Raw genomic sequence first — 13,838 nt, forward strand, 5'->3', positions numbered from 1 at the left:
TAATTGGCATGATCATATTAAATTAAATTTATTTATGCACATAATTGGACTGTCGAATGGACTGATGCATTGTGGTGGAGTCATTCGATTCAAGCAAGTACACGTTGGTTAGTTTGCCATTAAAGGTGTAAGGTCCCATATCAAGACTATTAAGCGAATCATCCGGCCTCTTTACCGGCCTGAGATTCGCTTGCCATTGATAAATAGAGGTCGGCTTACCGTTGTTCACGAAGTCGGCTGACAGGTTGTCCAGGTTCGTGATTGGACTGTCGGTTGGCTTCTTGCCAGGTTTCCTTTGCCATTGGTAAACGGAGGTGGGCTTGCCGTTGCTTATGAAGTCTATAGGCAATTTGATGAAGGAATTAACGGTCTGTTGAGAGGCTGGTTGAGGTCGCACAGGTCTCACGTGATGTAGCTGGACTAGTTGAGGAACAAGGGGTATCTGGGGCTTCAAGGAAGCGCTTGAGTATGTGGGTGGTTGCGAGATGTATCCGAGACCGGGTACAAACATGTATGGAATAGGCGGAAGTCGGATATAAAAGATATCACTCTCTTGATCCTGGTATCTCTTAGACTCGTCCGATGATCTATCGTTGGCTGTCAACTCTGAATCGTCGTTGTAACCGATTTTATACGCAGACACCCTTGGATAATGTATGATACGCGATAACAGAGGATAATCTACAAATAAAGCTTTATGTTTCCGTGCTTGTGTCCTTTTCTCATTTTTCTCATTTTCACTTGTCTTCGACTCGGAAACTTTGAAATGGATCGTGTGCTTCGGAATTAATAGAGCAGTTTCATTCGTATTTTCTACCGTTTCATTTATTTGATCTGAGCTGTCGTCTATTCTATCCAAATGATTCTCCGTGGAAAGCGAAAGCACTTTTTGGACTTGAGGGACTAATCGGTTGTTCGATGTATTTGGAAAAGGATTTGCTGCCGCAAATCCGATTATAAGTATCAACAGGACCAGCACCATCGTGTGGGGTCTGAAAAGGGATAAATGTGTTTTTGTAATATTGTAATCCTATTGGGAAAAAAGATCAATTAATTAATTTTTGTAAAGAAATTATTAATATATTGAATATTCAACACTCTAACATTATAATAACATGTTATTTCGTTAAGATTATTTATTTTAATAATAATAATTAATTAATATTATTCTATAATTAATGTTAAGATAATAAAATAATTATTACAACTCAAATTTAAAAATGAAAGTTATTTTATTTCCGTGAGTAGAAATTTGCGTTTGTAGAAAGTTAATTGTTTGATGTCTCATAGACACATCGTTTCGAATTCAGCAAAGAGGAAGAGAGAGAGAGAGAGAAAGAGCAAACGAGCCAAAACGAATTGTTTGCTCGTTGGGGTGGATGTCCTTAGACGCGTTTCCTGTCTAGCTACGCACACCATTATCGAATCGTATTCCTGACTGTGTGCAAGATTGTATGTGTTTATCTGATGTCGAATAAATCACGTCCCCGTGAGTAAGAAAAAGAGTAGGCGGGCAAGAAAGGAGGTATAAGAATACAAACGCAGTGCGACGCATCGCGTCGCTGCGCAACGCGGCATTTGGACGTTTCATGCCTTTTGCTCGCGTTGCGGTATTTCCCTCTTCTTCTCGTTCTGCAGCAATGGCGCGAGGCGAACGAAAGAGGAGCACCAAGAAGGGTAATTGAAAGCGGGTTATAAAATCGTCGAGTCACGCATTCCAGCCGCAAAGTCCTCTCGTGCTCATTGGAGGACCTTGCAGAAGGTCGACTAACAGAGCGCGCAGAAATTGACCCATTCGCATTTGTCCTTCGATATTTCTAACTAATCGTAAGACAACGTCGCTTCTTTCTACAATACTACCGATAGCTTTAAAGGCAAGCATTTGATTTTTTAGATATATTTTAAATATTCATATCTTTTATATGTGACTTGTGTATTACGTAGATATTCTATTACTAAATGTTAATGTTTTATTTGATATATAAATAATTTTCCAAATATAATGCAATGTCCTAACTTTAATAATTATTATCAGAATTTTTCTCTCTTTTTCTTTTCATTTCCTCTTGCTTATCTTTTATTTTCATTCAATTTAATTAATGCTTTGAATCATTTCTGTTCACTTATCAATGTGATTTGAAGAAAATGACAGCATTTTTATCAGCTATGTTACAATGCAATATTAATACAAGTGTAAAATAATATTTGATGAAAGTCTTTCAATAAAATGTTTACCATGCAGCTTAATAGCTCCATCATTACATGCTCATTAACTTTTAGCAGTCGGCTACTTCTCTTTTTATCTACATAATTCGATTTATTTTAATAAAAGTTTCTTATATTAATTAAAAACTTAAATTAACTTATATATTAATAATATTGACAAGATATTATTAAAGACTGACAATCTTATAAAAGTTCTCGTAACTGTCAAAATTTACACAGTCATAACGTAAAATGATAAAATATATTATTTTGATTTTTTATAGATATGCATTCACCTACAATATTCAATTTTTATTTAAAAGAACGTTTTTATTTTACTTCAATTTGTGTTTGATTAATATAATATTAATAATGATAATTTTACGAAAAATATCAGCACATTTGCAGTAATATACGACAATATCAATAATATCGTAAATATTTACTTATAATCTAATAATAAATTATATAGTATAAATAATCATTACATTTTATAAACTACAAATTATGATAATTAGAGGTATTTGTACGAACAATAAAAAAATGTACATGTCTATATTCTCCAGATACTGTGTTAGCAGAACATTGGAGAGTGAAAACATCAATTCTACATACATTATATTATACATAATATCAATAGATTCTACCATCTCTGCCACTTACTCAATGAAGTTTGGATATAATTGAAGAATATCCACACACACACACACACACACGTATTATCGACTATAGATACTTTTCGATCGACTACAGATAATATACAACTTTTTGATTATCAACACAAATATCTAATTAGATTATAGAAATTATATTTACAGATAAAAATAAAAACATAGATTTATTTTTTTTAATAATAATTTTTTTCTACAATTTTATCAATATTATCAATAAATAACAATAAAGGTAGCCTATTTTATCATCAATTGATATTTGTCTGATACAAAAAATGTAAAATATAAATATATACATATGTATTTGTATATTTTTAACTATATGACCCTATCTTATCATTATTTTAGTTTGTGGCGTTTGTTTAAAAAAATAAAAACAAAATTGACAGTAAAATTAATTTACTATCTGTAATTATTGCTAAAATAAACCACGATGTACTAAATAGATATAAGAAATATTTGTCTAACGGTCTATTACATATCATGACTGTTGATTTCGTTTGTAGAAATTAAAGAATGCTCGATCGTTTATTATGGATGTATAAGTAATCGTTATGATTTCTATTGAAGGAATTTCATCGACTTGTAAGTCTCACTACAATATATATGCTAAAATAGATATCTTAATAATATTATATCGAATATTGTATTCCGCATTGTTTCTATATAAATATCATTTTTTTTCTATTTGATATATAACCAAAGTTTAGTTTTATTTGAAATCAGATCATGTTTATAGTACACTTAATTTACATATATTGACATATTAATTAAAACACAGTATATTAATTTAAACAACATATATGCTGCTTTCAAATTATTTATGGATTCTTCTGCTTCGATATTTTTCCGATAGATATACCATACAAATAGATATGTAATACAGATAAAATTAAAGTAGCCAGAGCTGAATTCAACACAGTACGTAATGTATACTAATTTTTTTCATTTCTGGTATTTCGCATTGTACGTGCACGTACGTACCGTTATTCTTTGAAACAAAGCACCGGTATGTGTCACTATGAGCATTACATGGTAATGTATTATTTCTCTTGTGTAGCATACGTGATGCGAAACGAGTATTGTAAACGTTCGCGCAGTTTTACAAAACGCATGAATATATGCGTACGCATGTATATGTGAAACAGATATATGTAAAATTGTTTTTTAGCATTATCTCCCTCTCTCTTTAAATATACTACTCTTAATATATCCAACATTTCTTTGTAATTTGCATAATTATAAAAAAACAAGATAAACTCAGATGAATAAATCCAAGAAAATTAATAAAATGTCAATATGAGCCGACACAGATTATTAGTATGTGTTTTTTTATATAAAATTTATTTGAAATGAATAATGAAGCGTGTATGTTTCGACCTGAGCTCCTCTTCAGAGTACAAAGAAAATTGATTAAAATATAAAAGTTACATACATAATGGTAGCGCATACAAAATATAAATTAATATTTAAGTGTGAAGTACAAACTACCGTGGTAGTAATGTCCGAATTTAAATCAAATCTTGTGTAATTTTTTTGCATAATTATATTATAAATAGATTTCTTATGAACACTTTTATACATTTATTTGTAGAAAGTTTCCACCAAATTTTATGAAAATTAATTTGGAAAATATAAAAATTATTCTGATGAGTTATATATCTATTTTCATTTTATTACCTTTTCTTCGAATATTATTTCAATTAAAAAATTTCCTAATTTTAGTTTTTGAAAATAAAAGACTGATAGGTATGTTAAAAAAAAAAAACATGCAACAGTTAACAGAAGTAGGAAGGAAGACATTAATTGGGAAGTCACTACCTGCAGCAAACGGAATAATTGAAGATACTTCAGTTTGTGTAATAATATCATAATTTAGCGTGAAAATAAACAGGAAAACACTTATCGCTTTCTATTATATGTATACTGTCTTTTTTATATCTCATTTGTTTTCTCGAAAATTCAATAATAAATTCTGAAATCCAGTTTTTTTGAAAACTTTGAATTATATTATACCTACATACATAATATACATTTATATATACATATACTATATATATATATATATAAAATGTATATACATATATTTACACTATGTAGCGATTTTTGCTGTAATCTTTCGCAAATAATCATCTATGATATTCGTGAAATAAAAAAAGTTTATAGTTTTTTCCGTCAACGTCCAATGATTAACGACGCGTACATATGGTTTACTGCGATAGAACGTAGCCACCCAAAATTAGCTCGTGAAACGAGTGAAACTACCACTCCGTTCGCCAATACATTAATGACGATAATCATTAAATGATACTATATCCTATAGTCACATTTCTACATAATTATATCATCATATCTCATATTTCTTGATAAAATAGATTGCTCTTTTTATACGGGTAATCTTCAATTTCAAAGGGGAGAGTCTCAAAAAGTTAGTATTGACTGGCGATCTCATTGTTGATCCGAATAATTGCATATTAATCGCACCTATACTTCGCGAAGTAGAAATGGGGCTATTTTTTTCATCATTTCTGAGCAAAGGAAGATGCTATACATATGTTATCCGGTGAAAATAACGTACGTAGCTTACTCTTTCTTCTTTTTTTTAATTATTTGTTATACAAACTATAGAGAAATGCCGAATAAATAGCACTGAGAAGCTCAAATACAAATGACTATCATATTTCTGAAACATCCGAAATTATGCCTAAAATAAAAAAAATGTATTATTTAAATAAAGATAATTGACAATGAGAATGACCGAGTCAATAGTGTTGTGATTCTATTTAACTGGCATTTGGCTAAATCGTCATTGATGTGTATCGTTTTTTTAACATAAAACACGTAAGAAGAAAAGATAGCTATCACGAGATACTCGTTCTTATTCGCTGCTTCTTTAATCATCCAATTTTACGCTACTGATTTTAGCGCGATATAGCGTATACGTGGAATTTCGCAGGATGTAGCGCGGAAGCATGTACGATGATTCATAGGCTATTGAAGAAAGAGTTTTCATTTTGCAATAAATTCTCAATATTCTACATAATGCGTATCTCCACATTGGTCTTTATACATATAAATCAATTAACCAAAACATTTATAATTAATCATTATTATAAAATTTAACGATGCAGTTTTCATTTTGACGTTTGATAAATATTATTTGATATATACATATATAATATAATGCAGTATTCTGTAAATATTCACCCAATTATCGCAAAACGAAAATTCTCACACGGTAATATTTGCACCTTTTGTAAGTAAAAAAAAAAACAAAGGATATACTATATATTGCCTATTTAAAATAGCTGTTCGAATCGCACGTGGCTTTCAGCAACTTTACAAGGCTCTCTCTGGTAATTACAGCGGCAGACGACGAAGGACTCTGTGAGACTGTAGGTGCTTCCTTTCAAGATTGCAATCAGGTACAAGCGAATCCGTACTATTCGTCCGACGCTGTCCGCAATTGTTACCGCGAATCGCAGGAATCTCGGATTTGAGGAATGCCGATTGTCCGCACGCCGATAGTGTCCGAGTGTTAATTTCGGAGTTTAGCAGCTCGATCTGCAAGTAATTTCACGATATAATGAGAACGTGAGCGTACCACGACGTCGTAATCCGGACTCGGATCCTAAAAATGTGTCTTTTCCAACTTGGAATAACTTTTGTAGTTGCATAAATTATTTTGACATATAATATAACGGTTCCATAAGTGCCAATTGTCCCTTAGAACTATTGACCTGAGATTCTCTAAACTTGGAATAATCCAATTTTTTGTGGTATAAATTAATTTAATGTATACATTCTATTTCGAATAATGATTATTCTGCATATTATTCTTACATTATCCATTTGAAAAATTTTATTAAAAAAGTGTTACTGTGTACGTACTTACTGTACAATCAGAAGGTTATAATCCGTGATGCTCATATTTACTAATATATTTCCAATGTGTAGAGACAGAGAAAGAGAGAGAGAGAGAAACTACATTAAAAAATTTGTAAGAATGGACAAAATATTAATAACACGAAGCAGTAACATATTTTTGTAAACGATCTGATGCACGAATCGATTAATCTAAATAGAGCAAGATGTTTGTATACAGTGCATGTCTTATCTAAATATGTCGTTTTTAAAGATAGAATTATTCAAGAATTTAGATTATATATATATATATATAGCGACATTAAATAATTATTCGCATATATTTATATCAAAATACAGCATTTACAGACATCATTTGAATTTACAGTATATGGGCATACAGTACATTATCTGATTGAAATTACTGCCGTGAACCTTTAAATGAGATAAACTAAAATGGAAACAAAGTGCTTCAGAGATCTATTAATATTTACGTTATTATATAAAATTATTTACAGCTCATAATATCAAATGATTTATTGTTTACCTTTATTAATTAATTATTAATCTCGTCTCTTTTAACATTAATAGTTTATTATATCAATTTAAAATTGCGATAACTTATTCAAAATCCATGTGTATGTATGTATTTCTTTAATATATTTTCTCATTTCTCTCTTGAATGTCGACAATTTGTCAGAACGTAATTGTCTAACTTGAGAAAAAACAACGCATTCAAAGTGCTGTATCTGTAAAAAAATCCTATTTGATCGATGACGCAAATACAAATTGGCGGAAAATTTGTACTTTTAAGAAATTGTTTAATTTTGTATCTTATACAGAATAATTAATATTTCTTGATTGTGTAATGCTGTATAAAGATCTTATTAAAGTTCAATGATCGCATCTTACTATTGTAGATTCCAATTTTACGAATGCTGCACAAAATAACACAATTTAAAAATCAATACAATTTATCTTCATGTTTTGCTATCAAAAAATTCTCATCGTGTTTTTAATCCTTATTAATATTCATGGAAGAATTCTGAAAACACATCGTTGTATATAAAGCAAATATTTGCATTATATATATATTGTATATATACACATCAAAAATTGTTTGTTTGACGCAAGTAATTCTAATTGATATTATTTTATAATGTAAATAATTGAAACATTATCCTCCTTCGTTAATCAGGTTGGATTAAATTATTTTCGTGTAGAAATGGTTGGTTCTTGATAATGGCCGAGTCGAATTTCGAGAGTACATAAATCGCGAGATAATCTACATCTCGTTTTCCAGATGTTGCGCACAGTAAAGTAAGATTCTAAACACGAATAGCTTCCTTCCTTTGGGATGCCGCTACCATTGACTCTTTACCGCAAGAAATTGATCATTTATTACAAGCGCAGTTATTTACATTTGGAACAGAGTTAAGAAGTGAAATTTAGAGAACTCTAATCCGGACCGCTTGTTATACTGCTAGTAAATGCGAAAATCGTCCTATATGAGCGGTTTTTATGATCTGCCTCACGAGTAGACAATTAAACTCGTATAAATAAGCAATATTTAAATAAAAATAAGCTTTTGCATTGTTTTTCTGCATTTTGAAAAACGACGATTTGTAAAGAAAGAAGCAGAGAAAATTGCCGAGGAATAATTTAGTAAAATAATTTTATGAGAATGTATACGAGATAAACTAGTCATGCGGAATACAACAGGCCAAAATAAAATTGAAAATAATTTTATCAGTCGATATTCATTCAAACAATTGACAAATTGGTCATACATATGGACTTGCAACTTAAAATATAATATAAATCACAAATCAAATTTGAGAAAAGCAATTTGAAAATACACGATGATGTACGTATAATTAATCGTTAGTTAAATGACAGTAAAATAACAACGAGAAGAAGCAGTTTTGTCACATTATTATTCACGAACGGTGCGTGTCATGACGATGTTGATCATCAAGTTAATCTAAATCAAAAGAATTCTTTTCGTGCTTTTCCCATGCTTGACTAGCTGTCCGGATAAATCGACATTGCAAGAATACCAATCGATGGAACGGCGATAAAGATCGTGATCGACATGATGCAAGTATGGCGATCACCTGCGAAAGGTCGTACGTGATTCTACTAACTTTTGTACACGAATAATCGCGTGGGTGGTATCGCACCGATAAAGATCTTTAATCACGATAAAAATACAAAGATTGATAGTACAATATACATATAATAAAAACTTTAAAGTTTTATATGTAAACTAGTGATTAATTTGTACACTCTTGATCAAATTTTCTTCTTTTTACATGATCCATTGAAATGTTAAAATGAGATAACAACGGGAATAATCGATCACTGATAGTAATTTTCGACTCTTAAAATTTGCATAGTCCAAACTCATGTACAACAAAATAGCTACGATCGAGATTAGAATTTGATCGATTGATCGCCTGCTCGTAGGTGTAACACACACATAGATATATTTTAATAATTAATAATTTCATTAGTCAATTTAGCAATTAATAATTTACAAGCCGCAATGTTTGTAAGAAATAAATAAATATATCTAAATTAGTTCAAGATTGTTTAAAGGTACTCTTCTTTCAGCGAGCTCTCGTTTAAATCCTATTTATCTTATTTTTTCTCTCTAAAATTTTTTAGAGTAAATCTTATACTATTCTTAAAGATCGAAAATTAAGCCACTCCTTTTTAAGACTGGTTCAATGTCCACTCTTTTTCAGAGATGTACGATTTCATTCCAAAGAATTTAGATAGTCATGGTTTATTTTTTCTTTATATATATATTTATATTATTCTTTATATATCGCGTATATCTGTCTAGCGTATTTCGATTAATATCCGCGTGATTTCAATTTCATAAAATTTCTGTGCAATTATTAAATACTTCAAAACTTATTGTATTCGAAAAATTGTGACAGAAACTCACACGTATACTCACCACGTATTAGAGCCTCGCAGTCAGAAAAAGATGGATAACGCCAAGTTCGGTCCCAAACGTCTCTTCTTTACGTTTGCGGATGCAGTTCTCCCCAAAATACATTCGAACGTCTTGATTCGTCTCTTTTCCGATTCGCACGTCCTTCAGCCGGCGAACAGCTGAACGGAATTGTATCACACGTTGCACAGGTTTACCGATTTCCGTGGATTTGCGATCTTCTATCAGAATGAGAGCTTTTCTTAAGATCGTCTGTACTTATGTCGCTGCCCCCACTGAGGCAAACATACCTCGAGCATGCCACTTGGACTCATCGTAATCCAAGGAACTAACTGCCCTCCCCACCCCCCTTTAAAATAGGACGGCACACTTTCGTTCGTTCACACCTCTTTCGACGCTTCACTCTTGCTGACGCATCTTCACTCTTCATGACACTTTTGCTCTTAATCGAAATCGAAGCGCTCGTAATGATCATAAGCTTATACGAGCCGTTGTTGAATCGTTTTGAATCCATTAATCCGCTGAATCTTTTTCATATCACTGTTTTTCAACAGCTCACAATTCCTTTCGAGAAGTGTGTCAACTTCATTTGAAATATACGTATGCGTGTACATGTGTAAAATATATCTATCATATATCTATTAATTCGTAATTATATAACATTAGCGATACGTTCTGTACTGATCTTTCCTGATAAATAACCTAAATAGGAGATTTGTTTTAATTACTATAGATAATCTTAATGTTAAACTCTTTCTCGGTAGTCTAATTGGTTAGGACACTTGCGCGTAAAGCAAGCGATCCGGGTTCGCTTCCCGGCCGAGGTAATATTTTTCGTAATAAGATTATTATTTATTATTTTCAGATTTTAATATAGTTTATAACATCGATATAAGATGCCAAAAGAGCATCAATTAATTATTAAATTTTCTTAATTAAATCAATTTAATTCGTGACAGTACTGCGATAGTTTATTAGAGTTGCGTTTCAAGACCGACAATTGTTCGGCGCGCAGTTTGGAAAGACTACATCAGTATATAAATTCACGTGAAATTATATATAAGCAACTTAAGATCCAGCTAGACTGTTATAAACTTTGTATTCATATTAATTATGTTGTTACATTGACGATCTTTAAAATTTAATATTGTTTAATTTTTTTTTTTTTAAAGAAAAGTAAAAATCTCTTTTTATCACTTCCCTACATTGTATCATGATATAAGCTATTTGATAAAGCAATAAGAAATAACTGTTTCTCGCGAGAAGATTTACATTATTTTCACGTTTCCTATTTCTTTTCTCTAAATACAAATAATCCGTTGTATATATTGCCATGATTTTCCGATTCTTTATTGAACACCATATTCCGAATTAATTGTTATAATTTTTACAAACATAACAAAATTATTTTGAGTCTTACATATACTTTAACATCTTTAGAAACTATTTGTAGGGCTACGTATTTAAAAAAATGTATACTTATACGTTATACTAACTGTATAGAATTGGTACACGATTCGCATTATTATCAACATATAGGTACACTTCTTCATTCATGGCTTATTAACTCGATAGAACTAATTTTCTTCTCGTCATTAATTATCATGAAATCTTCGATCTTTTACTTGACTCTTTGATCTCAGACTTTCTTCGCATTCTCGCTTTGTCAATGGATACTACCGTACATAGAGGCTATAACGACTATTGCTTCGATCTCTTCATTGTTTCTCGCATTGTTTCATTTTTTGGATCAGTGCAAACGTTCGTGTCCGATTTATTATTAATTTTGAATGATAAATCGGACACGAACTTTTGCACTGATCTAATAAAAATATTATTTAAAACATTTTAAATAAAAAATACAAAATTTAATCAATATAACAAGTACAAAAGTACTTCAAATTCGGAAGTTCCAAACGTATTATAACTAACACTGTCCTGATCGCTATAGGAGTTTACTAATTTCTCTCCACATTTTCAGTGCATCTTTTCAGTCGGAAAAGATACATTTATAGGACAAAATTGCAATATAAATACTAAAGATTCTATTAAGAATTTTTAATATTCATATGAAATGTACGATAATTATTGTACAATTAGGACAAAATTAGAGCAAAAGGTCTTTAGTTTCTCAAAAACCGTAAGAGCAGTGTTAGTCATAAAGTTTATAGTTCACGGAGTGAATATATTCGTCGTGTGAAATTTTTGTCGAGAATACCATACACTTGTAGCAAAATAGCGAACTGCCATCACATTGGTTCGTTAAATTTGAATGAAGGCAGTGCGCGTAAAGCAAAAGAGAGATATAAATCTGACAAGATAAATCCGAACAAGATGATGATGAATGATGATTGGCAAATCAGTTTCGACTGCGAGGATTTGTATTTCGAGATTTGCGTCCGCAATCCGTTTAATTCGTTTAAAGTACCACTCCCGCGCATGTATGTACGTTTACGTCTGTCAAGAAACTGCACGTCTGCAAGCACAATCTAATTTTCTAAAGTTGTAAATAAAGTTTCTAACCAGAAATTATCACAATAATATTGATTCTTGTCGTTGTATTTTGTAGTTACACGAGGACTTTCTAATCTTCGTAATAACGGATACTCTAAAGATAGTAGGAACATAAAACGATTTCCTTAGAAATATTTAAGTAATTAATAGTTTTATATTTTTCACATTATTTTTCTTTTATTATAACATTAAAGGCTATCATTTTTCCATAAACGCATGAAAATCAATATAACGAGAGATTCCGAAGATGTTTATGTTTGTAATAGTGCGCGAGCAATTCGTTAAAGCGGAAATCAAACGTAAAAGAATATCCATTTAGTCGACTTACACGTTTCTCCGACACGCAATAATGACGATATGCCGTTTGTAACAGCTTTCGACATGTACCAACAACGCGATCTCCGGTAATGGATTGCATACCTATCCTAGATCTGGAAAAATCTAGTCCGCTGTATTTACGGGAAAAGCCAGAATGACTTGGTTTCTCGCGTGAAACTCGGATGGCATGACGTTATTTACATTTATTCGACACACGTCGCCGTATCATGTAGATGGGCTTAATCTAGCGGTAAATACGAAACGCGTATCACGAGATGAGACGTCCCTCGCGGAGATGTTAATTAAAACGATGGTCGCGCGCTTTCCAAATACCGGATAATCGAATTATCCAAGCGTTGAAACGTAACCGCTCCCTAAATGTATCTCTCTTTCTTTGAATTATGATTGTTCCGTTCTTTTTCCTGCTACTCAAGAAAGTTTTAAGTTTTAACACAATGAGACTGCTCTACGATTTTATAATAGAACTGTACTTCCCATTCATCAAGCAATTAGAAATTTTAATTACCGTGCGAAAACAGGAACCAGCTAATTTTTAATTTATATTTGTTAACTTTTGTCAAAATTATAACGGGTTACACAACGGAAGCGAAATAATTTAGTAATGAGGTAATATATTTTTCGCAATATATTAAAATTATTTACAGATTTTTAATGTCATTCAATATTATTAAGATCCAAGATGCAATGAGCATCAAAAATTGTTAATTTAACTCGTGATAATATTACGATAGTTCATTAGTTTGCGTTGTAAATCTGAAAAATTTTCAGCGCGCATTTAGGGATCTACATACGTAGTATATAAATTCACACGAAAATTATAATAGAAGCATTCAATATCCAGCTTGACCATAAATGGCTTATTCTCTCATCAGAATTTAGTAATTCTTACTGCACGTAATTTATATAATTATACATATATATATATATATATATATATAATTTTTGTGCTTAATTTCTTAGCTGTATAACTATATATAGCACGTTAAAACAAAATTTACTAAATGAACATTGAAAGAAAAATCATATACAAAAATGCATTATAAATTCGTATCTATATATGATTCCGACGATTACTCTCAGACTGGAGAAAGTCATTATGCGGAAATGTATGTTATTTAAAAAAAAGAACCATTTCTATTTCAGATGGAGAGAATCATTAAACAAATTAAGTTCCACATGTATTTTCAAGGGAAAATGGAATGGATTTAATATACGATATTTATAAACTATCTACAAATATTTCTGAAAGAAAAAAAAAAAAAAAAAAAAAAAAAATTTTT

The 13,838-nt window shown here is 30.9% G+C and overlaps 1 protein-coding gene across 1 annotated transcript; it reads right to left on the minus strand.

Moving 5' to 3' along the window:
• Positions 1 to 28: 28 nt before the first annotated feature.
• On the minus strand, positions 29 to 982 carry LOC108779026 (uncharacterized). Its single transcript, XM_018546357.1, has one exon. The coding sequence runs from the start codon at positions 980 to 982 to the stop codon at positions 29 to 31; it is 954 nt and encodes a 317-aa protein (XP_018401859.1).
• Between the last annotated feature and the right edge of the window lie 12,856 nt (positions 983 to 13,838).

This window comes from Cyphomyrmex costatus, unplaced genomic scaffold (assembly GCF_001594065.2).
Source record: "Cyphomyrmex costatus isolate MS0001 unplaced genomic scaffold, Ccosl1.0 scaffold55, whole genome shotgun sequence".
Classification (NCBI taxonomy): Eukaryota; Metazoa; Arthropoda; class Insecta; order Hymenoptera; family Formicidae; genus Cyphomyrmex; species Cyphomyrmex costatus.

What these genes read in the sequence shown, in the direction of transcription:
- LOC108779026 (XM_018546357.1), bottom strand. Translation starts at nt 982, where the DNA reads ATGGTGCTGGTCCTGTTGATACTTATAATCGGATTTGCGGCAGCAAAT.